The sequence below is a fragment of the Ochotona princeps genome, chromosome 1 (genome assembly GCF_030435755.1).
Source record: "Ochotona princeps isolate mOchPri1 chromosome 1, mOchPri1.hap1, whole genome shotgun sequence".
NCBI classification, from domain to species: domain Eukaryota; kingdom Metazoa; phylum Chordata; class Mammalia; order Lagomorpha; family Ochotonidae; genus Ochotona; species Ochotona princeps.
Genome location: NC_080832.1, coordinates 86,064,681 through 86,079,872, shown reverse-complemented (window position 1 = coordinate 86,079,872; position 15,192 = coordinate 86,064,681). Strand labels below are relative to the sequence as shown.

General features: G+C 36.1%; 1 protein-coding gene across 1 annotated transcript in view; it reads left to right on the top strand.

The window, feature by feature from the left end:
- COL19A1 (collagen type XIX alpha 1 chain) overlaps positions 1 to 15,192 on the top strand; it is a 341,639-nt gene that overhangs the window by 139,829 nt on the left and 186,618 nt on the right. Inside the window, exons 11-13 of the mRNA XM_058669675.1 lie at positions 210 to 263; positions 7,864 to 7,917; positions 9,592 to 9,627. Of these exons, the coding sequence (XP_058525658.1) occupies positions 210 to 263; positions 7,864 to 7,917; positions 9,592 to 9,627 (144 nt within the window). The remainder of the gene's footprint in view (positions 1 to 209; positions 264 to 7,863; positions 7,918 to 9,591; positions 9,628 to 15,192) is intronic.

The window sequence follows — 15,192 nt, the reverse complement described above, 5'->3', positions numbered from 1 at the left end:
GCATAGTTTTTCTTTTTTGAATATTTAAACATCTGTTTAGTTTTAGAACTCAGAATTGTTCTTTAATAAATGTTTCTTTCAAAAGATTAGCAAAGTAATCCAATTGTTATAAATAACACAATGTAAGTCTTCTGCCTTTTTTTTTTTTTTTTTGCTTGGTGAAGGCTTTCAGGTCTAACATTTTCCATTCTGTAATTATTTTTCCTTAGGGTGAAAAAGGAGCCAAAGGAGACCCAGGTCTAACTGGTCTTAACGGAGAAGATGTAAGCCTAACTCTTTTTCTGATATCCTGTTTACATTTTGCCCTTGCAGTTTACTATCAAATGCTATGGATGTTTGAATGTACTTGGCTGATCCAGCCACAATCACACAAAGTTAAGAATCAAGGTTTTCTTTCAGCATGGCCCATGAGGTGCCCATGGTCTTTAGTTTCATTGCAGGTAATTCTTATGTATGACTATTTCAAATGTATATTGACTTTCACAAGCGTTTGCTTTTTGCTGTTTGTTTTCTTTTTTCTTCTACTTACATACTTTATTCTTACTCTGCCTGTGCTGTTATCCAGGATTCACTTTTTAGCTCACCCTTATCTCTATACAGGGAAGTCTGTATTGATAATGTTTCAATGATGAAAAGAAAGGGAAGTAGGTAAGGAAACCCATGCATGTATGTTGCTTTTCCCACTGCCACAGCTCCTCAAGAGCAGCTGTCCTGCTGCACTGTGACATCCTGCACCCCACTAAACTACATTTCTTCCAATTAGTATAACACTCCCCAAAAAATTTCATTCCAGTGCTTAGGATGAAATTCAAGGACAATCTCAATGTGAGTCTTCCTTTAATTTCAAGTCATCAACACTAGCCACTTATTATTTTGGAGACATACTAACTTTACTGGAGAAAACATCCAAAATGAGAAGTTTTTTTTTCTCAATTTTCTTTTCTCACTTAAATAGTTTTAAATGGACCTAAATGCCATACTGATTGATTTATGGATAAGTGATAGGGGACACCAAATGAGGCTATATTCAATTCCCTGGAACTCTAGGGGTTTTAGGAAAGCTACCTGTTGGTGACAAATCATTACAGTACAAAGGGAGGCTAAGACTAATTGTTGGAGCCTGTGTGCAAAGTAAGGCTACACCTGAGGGAGATTCCCCCCAAAAGAAAGAGGCTCCTGAAATTAATCCCATCATGAGGCTCTGGTTCAAACCCTCCCCAGCAGCTTTGCTATATTTTAAGAAACCTCATTCACATCTGTATTGTGACCGTTATTCTCCCTTTGTTGTGGGAAATTCAACATGAAAGCCAAAGGCAGCCTCGATTCTTGTCTCACAGGAAAGAATTTTCATGCAGAGAATTTCAGTGTACAAAGATAGATAATATGTAGAGAGATCTCCTGCCATGGTGACGGGAGAAGGCTCCAAGGAAGGAAAGATCCAACACAATGGTGGAAGTGGTGTCTTTTAAGTACCATTTCAGGGAGGCGAACAAATGAATCAGCAAGAAGTTGGACAGGGGAATTCCTAAACAGAGGGCAGTAACCCTGTCTATTCCTTGGTCCAAATCGGAAAGCTCATCAGAAGCGTGTGTGGCAACCCCTCCTCCTCTCTCTCTTATGAAAAGTCAGACACAATCTCCTGGCTTTTTTTTTTCCGATGGAAATTCAGAGATGGGACTAAAGAACTGAGGTCCATGGAGGTGTAATTCACATTTTGGTGGGAGCTCCACCTAACCCTCAGTAGTTATTCTTCATGGTAAAGCAAAGAGCTAAGAGGAATATGCGAAGAGACAAAAGATAACAGATTTTCAAACAGAAATTTACCAGGGACCAGAGACCCTAACTACCTATTAGCCCATTTGACTCCTTCTATTCCTACATCAGAGAATGACATTAACACCAGTGGCTTGTGGCTAGGAGAGTATCTATATTTTATCTATACCTATAGAAGAAAAGCACTTCCAACAGCTCATTAAAATATGTTGATTTTGACACCAATTTTTGTTTTAAAAAAAAGTCTATGAGTTCCGAATCAGAGTTAAGACCGACTACCTTGCTGAGCACATCAGCAGTCTGCTGGGCAGTGTGACCCCTTCTCGCCAGCCACAGGGTGCCATTTCCTCTGCACCATAATTGTCTAATGTAGTTCATTAAGTGCGCCATAAAGCATGACAAAGCACATTAACTTCTCTCACTTGGTTCCTTAATTAATATGTAGATGATGTTGTTTTTCCTTTGCTTAATTTCGTCAGAGATATTCAGGAGTCAAGACTAAAGAGAAATAAAAAGTAATGAAAGTTCTCCTCTTTCCCCTTCACTATCATTAGAAGAATTGAATGCTCTCCTAGCTGGCAGTGCTAATATTATGTCATAATTTATGAAGTGTTTTCAGGAGGAGTTGGAAATTCAGTCCTCACTCAGGTTTGTGAACTAGCGAGAGCAGACATGATTAGAGCAGGCTTGATAACATCGCTGTTTCAGAGGCAAGAAGTAGAGGTTTAGAAAACTAGGCAACTTTATTGATAAAATAGTAAAATCAGCCTGTTGTAGCCCTGAATGTTTGGTTGAAAATTATCATCTTGTGTATTTCCACCAAATCATGGACAGTTATATATTAATATTATTTACCTTATTTTTGTTGGGATTGAAAGGGTTATCAGATTTACAACATTTGGAATAGTGTGTAGTATGTAGTAAGAGTTAGATGAACATCAGCATTATTAGAAATGAGGTTAAGCAACACACATTTAGCTCCAACGGATTTGTTTTCATTTACTTAGTTTTTGTGGGGTTATATAACCTTAGAAAAGTAGATTTCAGTCTGAGTTTAGTATTCTCTTCTGCATCTTTATTACGGCCTTTAAAACATTCTTTACCAGAATGATAATATGTGATGTTTCTAACATAATCATGTTAATCTCCTTATACAAATGCAATCTGCACTATAGAATACAAAACCATTGAAAGCACTAAAGTAGAAATAGCAGCTGACACAGCTGTTGCAATCCTTAGAGGAATAGATAAAGTTGGTGGAAGCTGGGGTGAAAGATTGAGTGGGTTAAAATTTTAACAAATAAAATTATTTTTAAAAATTCTGATTTTTAAAAATGCCACATCCCTTAAGTAGTAGATTTCCAATAAAACCAGTTTTATAACATACTGTTTTTATGATTCTAGTTGTATACCTATTTTTTTTAAGATTTATTTCTTTTTATTACAAAGAGATACAAGGAGGAGAGACAGAAAGGAAGATCTTCCATCCGATGATTCACTCCCTAAGTGAGCCACAACAACCGGTGCTGTGCCGATCTGATGCCGGGAACCAGGAACCTCTTCCAGGTCTCCCACGTGTGTACAGGGTCCCAAAGGATTGGGCCGTCCTCAACTACTTTCCCAGGTCACAAACAGGGAGCTGGAGGGGAAGTGGAGCTGCCAGGATTAGAACCGACGCCCCTATGGGACCCTGGGGCATTCAAGGCGAGGACTTTAGCCGCTAGGCCACGCTGCCAGGCCCAAGTTGTATACCTATTATATAGCTTCCTTCTTATTCTAAAGAGTTTCTTTTTGTGTTATATGCAGAATCACCACCGAGTTTTTGAAAGGATTTACAAAAATGAAATTTATTGGAACTCTTAATTATAGATAGTTATCTAATTCAATATTGAATTCAGAATCTGCCCCATGCAGTTCTTCATGCTTCATGGTAAATGTTGTGTCTTTCCTTCCCAGAATTCAATAACCACTGATAGCAGCACTAGTATGACATGAAGAGAAAAATCGTACTTGAGAACAGTATTACGATCTGTTTCTCAGAGCCTATTGTGTTGCCATGACCTTAAACATTGTACTTTGTCACAAGAGGACATGACTTACATGGGTCCACTTGACTGGCTATAAAAATAGACATCTGACAAATACAATACTCAACTTTGTTTTATCCAATGGGAGCTGAAACACAGTTGTTCATATCCATCAAATGAAGTACAAAACTGACCAGAAAGAACTATTAATTATCCTTAAATCTGGACTTGAAAAGTAAAAGCAACATTGATTAAGTGTATGTCATGTCTTAAAAGGTTTTACAACTATGATTCTTCAAATAACTTTTCAAAATAACTGTTGCTTATAACTATTCTATATGGAGGTCTAAAGAAATTATCGTAAATATGTGAAATATCATTCTCCTTCTGTCTCTCCTAAACTCTACATACCTCAGGTCTTCAGTACCTCCAGTAAAATTAGGCATACTTGGAAACTACTTTTTCACACCTACCATATACTTCAATGATATTACTTCATATTTGCATCAACAGCAAAAATGACAGCTGATAAAACCACCAGCCCTTTCTTTAGAAGTTACATTTAGTGTTAAATTCTTAAAAGGAAATCTTAAAATTTTAATATGCTATTTTATTCATTCAAAATAACATAGTTAACATATATGTTTGTCATAAATTAGGACTGAAACGCTAGTGAAACAAGAACTGGCTGCGAGTTGCTTCCCTATTGGAGACCCTACTCCAGAGTTAGCCATGCTCCTGAATGATATAATTAATGCTTTTCATTTTTAGGTTTCTCTTCATTTCACATGTTTATAAGGAGTATGTAGTTCACTCTTGACATGTCAACAGATGTTCAACCATACTTGTTGGCTAAGTGGATCCTTAGTCATTATAAGCATTTCTTCCATATTTGTCTATTCTCTATATAGTTATATATGAGAAATAAGTAAGCAAACCTCCTTAAATTTTTTTTTTCAGATTAGAAAGTAATACAGCTTCTCATCAAATGACTTATAGCAAGTGTGAGTCAGATTGCCCTGGTACTTCTGTTTTCCACCCCGCCCTTACTAGTTCTACCTGGTCTTCATGCCAGTGCCATCTCCACTGTGCCCATCATAAACCAGCCATGATACTTTCTTGGCTGAAAAGCTTTTATACTTATTTGCTTCTATTCTTGCTGTCTACAATTTCATTTTTTTTCCTCCTAAAGCACATAAGAGCCTTTTCATTTGCAATAAAAACAAAATCCATCTTCGTCAACATGCCCTGCAATTCTTCATGTACCATAACTTCTGGCTAAACTTGACTTAATCCTCTTCTTCTCCTAAATATAGTTTCAACTTGGAAAACTGTGTGCCCACTATTCCCTTTACACACACATTTCCCCACAATCATTGCATGGTAGTATCCTTCTGAAACAATAAACATCACTTTGACACAGAAGTGACAGTGACTTCTGTACCTAATATAGTAACTCTTTACCACTTCAGCTGCATGACAAGTTTATTCTGTTACTCTTCTCTTGATTTTCTTGAAGATTTTTTAATTTGAAAGGCAGAATCACAGAAAGGAGTGACAGAGAGAATCTTCTATTCACTGGCTCACTGCCCAAATGGCCTCAATAACTGGTGATTGGCTAATACAAGGCCAGGAGCCAGGATCTTCCTCCAGGTCTCCCATGTGGATGGAGGATCCCAAAGTCTTAACCATTTTCCCACTGTTTATCCAGAGAGCTGACTGAGAAGTGAAACAGCTGGGACGTGAACCAGTTGCCATATGGGTACTGGTGGTGCAAGTGGAGGCTTAGCTTACTACTCCGTTGCACCAACTCTAGTTATGAATTCCGTAAAATGAGGGACTTCGACTTTCTTTTAAAAACATTCTTATCATCTACAAGTGGTAAAGAATATCTGTTGTATGGGGCCCGGCATGGTGCCTAATGCCCAAAGTCCTCGCCTTGAATGCACCAGGATCCCGTATGGGCACTTGTCCTAATCCCGGCAACCCCGCTTCCCATCCAACTCCTTGGTTGTGGCCTGGAAAGGAAGTTTAGGATGGCCCAAAGCCTTAGGATCGTATACCCATGTGGGAGACCTTGAGGAATTTTCTGACTCCTGGCTTTGGATTGGCAGAGCACCAGCCATTGCAATCACTTGGGGAGTGAACCATCGGACAAAAGATCTTTCTATGTATCTTCTCCTCTCTGTATATCTGACTTTGCAATAAAAATCAAGTAGATCTTTCTTTTAAGGGAATACCTATTGTAGTACAGTAAACTAGTGTAGTACAGGTATTGCAGTAAAAGAAAGAGATTGAATTCACCTTTAAATATAACAACAATAAATGGGGATTTACAGCCAATGAACACACTGAAGGTGATCAGTAGGTAGAATATTACAAAGCAGAGGCATCGAAGGTAAAGTGAGTGTTTCTGAAATATCCAACATGATTCTTGCCAGAGATGGGTCAAGGACTTGGACATAAACAATTTCGTCTCCTCAAAGAAAGAAAATGAAAAAATATATAAAGGATCTGTAATTCTCTCTCTACTTTAGCTTAAAATGACTTGCTATAAGTGCACTGAATATGTCAAACACAGTAATTTAAAAGTCAAAGGTCTTAGAGCTCCTATCTTGTATACAAACACTGCAAGTTTAAAGGCTTTAGAAAAATGCAAACAACGTATATTATTATTTGTTGGATTAATTACTAAATTAATCATAAAAATAGATAATGACAGTTTTTTATTAGCATATGCAGTCATAAAGTCTTACTCTGGAAGCATTGGTATATAGAAAGGTATTGCTTGATTTGAGAGGTAATGAGTATTCCAAATAAGTATTACATCTCAGATATTATTTTTCACTTATTCTGAGGTGATGATGGCAGTATGTTTTATCTACAAAAATATTCCTGAAGGTACTGAAGTTCACTTTTTTGGCAGTTGTTGTAACTCAATATTTTTCTTAGAACGTAAAACTACAGTTTTCACATGTTATCTCATAAGATCATTTCATTATTTGGCTTCCTTTGACTGCTTCTATTCATTGCCTGGTTCCATAAATATAGCAAGTAGCTACAAGTGATGCATTTGCCATTGTTTATTTACCACAAAATGTCGAGGTTGTAGCAGCTGGATCCTTGAGTAGGAAGAAAAAGATGCCTGGATTTGTTGTGCGTTATGTGGCTGTGGAATATTTATTTTCATTATAGTTCTTTCCTTATTTCGTATGCTAAATTAAGGATGAAAGAAGGTATTTTTCCTGTGAGCACACAGGAGGATATGTCTGTGTAACTTTTCTTCTGTTTATATTGTGGGTGTGTTTAGTATTGTAACCGATCCCCTCTAGTGAAATCTATTGTATTCCTGAAAGCTGGCAGTTTTGAGTTATTTCAACTAAAATATCTATTGAAACATCCAAAAGTCTGGAGGATCCCTGAAATTGTTAATCATGTATTCTGTACATTTTATAATTTCATCTGCTATCTTTATAAATCCAGCTTAAAAATACAGGAATCTGAGAGCTAAATTATCCTTTAAAATAGGATAGATACTACATGTCAAGTCTAGTTGTGTGAGTGATAGAAAAAGAATTCATCCTTCATTCCTTCCCCTCCCTTTTAACACACACAATTAAATATCTTGATAGAGATGTAAACATGTTTTTTGATAGCTCTACAATTTTTTTTGGCAAGTTTTGTAAAGACCAAATCAATGCTAAATCAAGAGGTACTTACAGCATCCACAAATTTAATCCAAAGTGAATACTTAAAATCTCATATAGATCTAAATGATGTGCTCGCAGATGGTGAATTAATATAATTTTAGCAGGAAGCAAAGTTGCACAAATATGCAGTATTGACGACTCATGCTGATTTAATGTATCTGTACCCACCAGAGCACAGATGTTGCTTATCATTTTAGTGCCAGTTGTCTCTATTTCTTTTTATATTATGAAGGGAAGAATGGGATTTGGGAGTTCAGTGAATTATGATTTATTTTGTTCCCAATGACTTGTTAGAAATTGAAGGGTTCTGTGAAGTGTGCATAGAAATCATTTTAGTTCTATTCTTTGTACAGGGTCTGAAAGGTGATTTGGGTCCTCGTGGTCCACCTGGCCCAAAAGGAGAAAAGGTATTGTGCTTACCTACGCCCCCCCAACCCACAGAAAATGTCACTCTGTTCTCAAGATTGTCCTGAGAACCTATTCAATGATTTGTTGATATTGTCAGTGACACTTTACAGTGAACCAAAGGCTGTTATCTTAAGAGTAAGGGCATCCAAACAAGAAAACTTTTTGACTCATTTATTTAGTTTGAAGAGACTCAAATGTGCAGGGCTAATGTAATTTCTCTTGTTGTCCTAAATTTCCTTTTTCTCATCGCTGCTTCACAGCATTACATATTCCATCACCACGTTAGCAAATGTGACCTGTATCAGGGAATTCAGCCAACATTGAGCTGCTGCCATAATGGTGAAGCAGGTGGCTTTTGGGAGGAAAGAAGCTAATTTTGTATCACAGTTTTGGTTTAAATATTCTATTTCCTGCCACTTTTCTCATCTACAATCTCGTAATAGTATATTGGAACTGACCTTATAAAGAAAATTAAGAAATAGTATAGTAAGAATTACTTTGAATAAGGTCAATGAGTACAAATTGTGTGTGTGTGTGTGTGTGTGTGTGTGCACGCGCATGCGTGCATGCATACACGCACCCGGAAGCATAGCACTGCATTATTTTCTTCATTCTCAGCACATTTAGAAATCTTTGCATATCTACAAGATTATTGCTGTTGCAAATAATCTTATCAAGTGGTCCTCAGTTGTTCCTTGACAACTATAGGTTATTTTATTTGGGTTCTAACAATTAATGATTATATACTGCTAAATTTTAATATTTTAGGTGACCATATTTATTGAGAAAATCTTAACACTTGAGGCCATTGTATTTCTTGAGAAAGAAAATCTTAACATTATATTTGTGGATAAAGGGAACGTGAAATGATAAAGTGCTAAGGAAACTCTCAATATTGTAATCCAATATCACAGTACCCCATTCCCACCCAGTGAATATCCTTCATAATGTTCATCTAAATGAAAGCCACAGCAAGCATGCTTGGTCTTAATGAATGAGGGTTCTTATGAGATTGAGTTCCTAACATAATACATGCGCAGAAGACACTGAAATCGGAGCGTAGTGAACTTTTAATTGAAACATTTTTAAAGATGTTTGAGTAATTTGTCAATATTTATATCAAAGTTTGTATTCACATAGATCAGAAAAGAACTTAATATTTAAAATAAATGAAGATAGGCAGAACATCTTACTGTTGGTGGCAGGTGCACTGCCGAATCAGCGGAGCTTCAGAAGAGGTCATGGCAACGACTCACTGCAGCTGGGATGCGTGAAGTGGGGAGACCCACTTCTTATTTCTGCTGATTCTCATACTAACTTTGTTGGAAAAATTATTTGCTTCTGTGACACTTCACAGCTGCTCTATTGGCAAGTTACCATACTTGGAAAGACATTCCTTCTAATTTTGGAATAAAGCAGAATAGAAAATTAGATTATTTTAGCTTTTCAAAATAAGTTTGCTGCTTTAAAAAGCATGGGAATGAATGAAGTGATCATTACGTTATGAGAGCTAATGGGTACATGGTAAGTTTTTCATTACAGAGATGAAAATGAAATTTTTTTTCTGTCCTTCAAGATTTTTCTATAAATATAGCTCCTATCCAATCAGAAATTTACAAATCATATGCAAAAAGGGAAAATTTAAACTTTAACTTTTTGTTAATTCATTTTAGGGAGACATGGGACCTCCAGGACTACCAGCCTTAGCAGTGAGTATGCATGAAATAAAACATTCAAAAATGAAATCTGTTACCCTAACTTACTTGTCAAACTACAACATGATCAAACCAAAATGTAAACCAGAGTGATTTTAAGATTTAAGAGTGATCTCAAGTCCATTTAGGTAGACTCTCATATTTAAGTATGGAGCATCTAACCACAACAGTGAAGCACTTGACTTGATTTTTATTTAAACATATATAAATTTTAGGATTCTGTACCTACCACGAATAATTTACTCTGTCCTCTGAAAGGCTCAAAATCTTCTCCTTAATGTTTGATTATTTATTCTTTTTTGAAAACATGTTTCTTAATGGAGCTAACGCTATAGAGTGGTAGGCTAAGCTGATGCTTGTGCTGCTGCACACGGTGTAAGTCCTGGCTGCTTCGTTTCCAATCCAGCTTCCTGCTGATGTAACTGGGATGGCAGCAGATGGACCAAGTTCTTGGACCCCTGCAGCCACATGGGAGACCTGTATGAAGCTCCTGGCTTTATCCTGGCCCAGCTCTGGCCATTGCAGTCATTTGGGGAGTGAAGCACCAGATGGAAGATGTCTCTCCCTATCTTCGTCTCTGTCTCTGTCTCATTCTCATTCTAATTCCATCTTTCCAGCAAGTAAAGAATATTTTTAAAGATTTGTTTTATTGTTATTTGAAAAACATGGCTATAGAAAGTAGAGAAATAGATCTCCCATCTGCTCATTCATTCCCAAAATGGGTACAATAACTCAACTGTGCCAGGTCAAAGGCAAGAGCCAGGAACTCCTTCTCAGTTTCCCAGGTAGACATAAGAGCTTAAGTACCTGAGGCATCTTTTACTGCTTCTCAGATGCATTAACAGGAAACTGGCTCAGAAGTATAGCAGTTGGTTTCCAATTGGTGTCTATATCATAGGCCAGCATCATAGATGGTGGTTTAACTCACTGTGACATGGCGCCAGCTAATTATAAATGCATAGCATTATATTTAAAATAAATGGATATAGTAATGATTTCTAATTACTGTAGTAATTATAATAGCTAATCTTCTAATTACCTAATGGTTAAAAATAGCTGCCTATTTAAATTGATTGTTACATTCCCCCAAACTGGCACAACACCATTGTGATTTTTCTATATTATTTGCATCTCACGTTTTGCAGGTGCTATTTGTGTAACAAATGTAAAAATAGAGTTATAGTGTGCATGGTTTAGGAGTGTTCTCAATTAAATGGCTCATTAAGTAAGCATATAATTGAATTATGCATATAATTAAACTATAACATGTGTTTAGATACAACTTGCTATTACAGATTTTCCTCATTATATGTTAGAAATTTTCATTAGTGGATCTGAGATAGATTCTAACCTTAAAAGAATAGTTTTTAAAAGATCATTTATGCCATGAGAACTCTTGATTTTATAATTGATATTATCAATGGAATAAATAAAGCATTTAAAATTCCAATTGGAGAAAGTCAAGCTTAAAGGAGGTTTCCAATGAACTGGAAGGGATTTTTCCTGTCAGGAACAACATAGGAAACTGCAAAGGCTAGGTACTTAAAAATCCCATTGTGACCAATATGCTAATAATATTATAAACAAACAATTTTTTCATTACTTAGTGAAAAGATAAATATTTCTTGATAGGCAGAACACCATGAAGTCAACCACATTTCTTACTCAGGAATGACCAAATCCAATTTTCAATAAAATTCAGTGTTTTAGGATGTGTTTATATTTCTAAGATGAAATAACTATTTGTTCTAGAGAAAGTCATAAGTGCATATTATTAAATTTTTTATATGTTTTGGAGTTCAAAAAGTTTGAGGCAATATTTAGAGCTTAACCTACTCATTTTACCCGAGAAGTATGCTTGTTTTGCTTTAGCAAACTGGTATGTTCAACCACGTCACTTTTAGTAATTTGATTTCTTAGTTACTTTCAACTCCTGTTTGAGGACCAATCTGTAACATGCTTGTCTCATTTCTCCTGAAATGTAATTTTGGATTCTCATCCTGAAAATTGCATTGGAAAGTTTCTACTTTGTGAATTTTTAATAGCAGCTGCCTTTCTGCCAAGGAGCACCTTGTAGATGCCTCACAGCACCATTCAGCTGGTATGTACTTGGGGAGTGCAAGCTAAGCCTTATGTTTGTCTATAATCATGACAAGACAAGGCACAACCACCATGGAACAAAATGTTTTAATTTCATAAAGTAAAAGTATGATTTGGGCATTAGTATTTTATATGCTTGCTATACCTCTCATTCCTGTGAAATAGGGATGTTCTTAAATGAACTCAACTCACCATGTATCAAATATTTAATTGATCATATAAGATAGAATTAAAATAACTGAAAATAGTCTTGCAGAAAGCCAGCATGAATGCAGTATATCTAGATTAAATGAGGCAATAATAAACTGGAGTTCATGCACTTTGGTTCTTAAAACTAGATGCATAGTGGAAATCCATTTAGTTTCTGCTCAGACATTTTTTTTAGAATGTTGGGTAAGTATAGTTTTTAATCTGAAATCCAACTTAATTCATAGGAATAAAAAATTATATTTCCATTATGGACTAAAAACAAGTTAATACAGGAGACTGCTTGGTTGACACTGAGGGATTGGGTCTTGGAAGGTAATTTCAATTACAGCCTTAACTCAGCCAATGAAGCACTCCTGTGGCTCATGTACTTTTATGACTCTTAAAAACTTAATAGGCCTAGATGACATTGAGGGGTCTTGTTCAAATGTGGATTTTCCCTCTTCCAGAGTCTAAAATGAGGCCTGAGAGTCTACATTTCTTTTTTTTAAGATTTCATTTATTTTTATTGGAAAGTCAGATAAACAGAGAGATAGGAAGATCTTTCATCCGTACCGTGGAAAATAATGACAGTTTAAAAAGTTCCTGAAAAAAAAAAATGGGCAAAGGCCCTGGCTAGACAGTTATTAGAAGGAAAAATTGTAAATGTCCACAAATATATGAAAAAAAGAAAATGGCTGATACCACTAGCCACTATAGAAAGGTAAATAAAAAGCACAGCAACATATCATCTTAACAACAAACACTGGTTAACTATTTTTCAAAGATTCATTTTATTTGCTCATTTGAAAGACAGCAATAGCAGCAAAGACACACAGATTAAGAGACGGTTAGACAAAAAGAGGGATCTTCCACCCACTAATTGACTTTTTACATGACTTTTGTGGCTGGGACTGGGCCGGGCTGAAGCCCTGAGCCTGCAATTCCATCCTGCTCTCCTTATGGTCAGCAGGGACCTGACTGGGTCATCTTCTCGTACCTTCTGAGACATATTAGCATGGAACTGGATCTGAAGTGAAACAGCCAGCACACAAACTCACATTCCAATATGGGATGCTGGCATCACAGGTAATAGCTTAATCTACTACACTAAACACAGGACCCAAAAGGGGAATGCTTATACTAAGTGGTAGAAATGTAAATTAGTGTAGCTACTGTGAAAAGCTGTATGGACATTTCTCCAAAAAACAAGAAATAGGGACTGGCATTTTGGAAGATGGAAGATTTTCTGTCCTTCTGTGTAATTCTGTCAATAAGTAATTCTTATACTTTAAAAACAAAAAATAGGAAACTAGGAACAGATCCAACAATCCCAGTACTGAACATATACCTAAAAATCATAAACTCATTGCATTAAAGAAATACCTGCTGTATCATGGAATTAACTAACATGGAACTAACTAACATGTCCATCACCAAATGAATATGTAAATAATATGTGATAAACACATATACAATATATACACACAAGAGAATATTTTTCAGCTCTAAAAAAGAAAAAGTTCCATCATTTGCCATGAAATTTTGGAATTGGAAGGCATACTATTGGTTGAAATAAGCCAGTCACAAAAAGCAAATGATGCCTCTTAGACCCTGTATGTGCTAGGTAAAAATTAAAAAGGAAGAAATGACAGAAAGTTATCAGTTTTACATTGTCAAACTTTGTTTTGAGCACTTGTCAAGTTGGTAGGATTTCTTTACTGTGATAATTTGAACAATTTGGGAACTACTTTAAAATTTAACACAAATAAGTAAAGTTGAGCATCTTTTCTTTGTTGTATATATCCAAGGCCTATTTTCATGCTGGACCATAGTTTTTTTACATTCTACTTGTTGAACTCTTTATTTAGCAAAGTCGATAAGCCTTTGCCTACAATGTAAATTTAAAATGTTACCTCCAAACTTAAAAAATAAAACTTTAAAAATCAGTTCATTTAAAAAAATTATTCGGGGCCAATGCTGTGGTTTAGCAGGTCAAGTTCCAGTTATTCCACTTCCAGTGTAGTTCTCTGATGATGTCCCGGGAAAGCAATGGGAAATGATCAAAGATGGCCAAAATTCTTGGGGCCCTAGCACTTTTGTGAGAGACCAGGAAGAATCTCCCAGCTTCTAGCTTCGGACCAGCCCAGCTCTGCCGAAACCTTTGCAGCCACTAGCAGAGTAAACTAGTGGATAGAAGGTTAAAGATAAAAGTAAAAATAAAGAAGGAAGAAAAGATGAGAAGAAAGAAAGCAAGGGAGAGAGGATTAAAGAAAAATGAAACCTGGGACCCATCAAATTTTCATAAGATGTTAATAGAGCATTAACTATTATTTATATGCTTTAACCTTTCATTATTCTGTCAGTTTTTCTGGCTTGGAGAAGATTGAATGATAATTTTTGATACAATGTTAATAAATTCACAAATATTCCCAGCTGAACTTTTCATTTCTAGCCTTTGCTTTAAAAAAAATGCTCTCTAGAGTGATGTGAGAATAAACTAAATCCCTTTAACTTGAAAGCTGACAATGTGATTGGCATGTGCTCTGGCTGTCACAGTAACAGAAGAACACTGTTCACCATTATAAACTCACTTTTGTGTGTGCAGCTTGGTAGGCATATTTTCACCCAATATTGTTGGTTGAAAATTTAATCAAACCACTTTTTTCAGCCTCCTCTTGAAAGATACTAAATTTACTCATTAGTTTGGTACTAAATTGACTGTTACATAAATAGTATGTCATTAATAAAACTTATACTAACTGTGATATAAAGTAAGTAAAAATAAAATTTAAAAGTATGCATCAGTAAATTCTAAATTCCTTTTAAATTAAAACCAGCATTTAAAAACCAAGTGCCTGGGGCGTGACACCATGGTGTAGTGGGTTAAGCCTCTTCCTGAAGCACTGGCCTCCAATATGGATACTGGTTCAAGCCTCAGCTGTTCCACTTCTGGTCCAGGTCCCTTCTTAAGGCCTGGGAAAGCAATGTAAGGTAGACCAAGTGCTTTGGCTCCTGTTACCCTTATGGGAGACCTTGGAAAGCTCCTGGCTCCTGTCTTGAGCTTTGCTCAGCCCTGGCTGCGGTAGCCATTTGGGGAATGAACACGCAAACAAAATATTTCTGTGTCTCTCCTTTTCGTTCTAAAGTCCTACTTCCTCTCATTTTGTAACTCTTCTAAATAAATCAATAAACTAATGAATAAGTAAGTTGACAGATTTTTTCTAAGTGCCTATGAGAGATGGGGCATAAATAAATGCATGATGCAGCTCT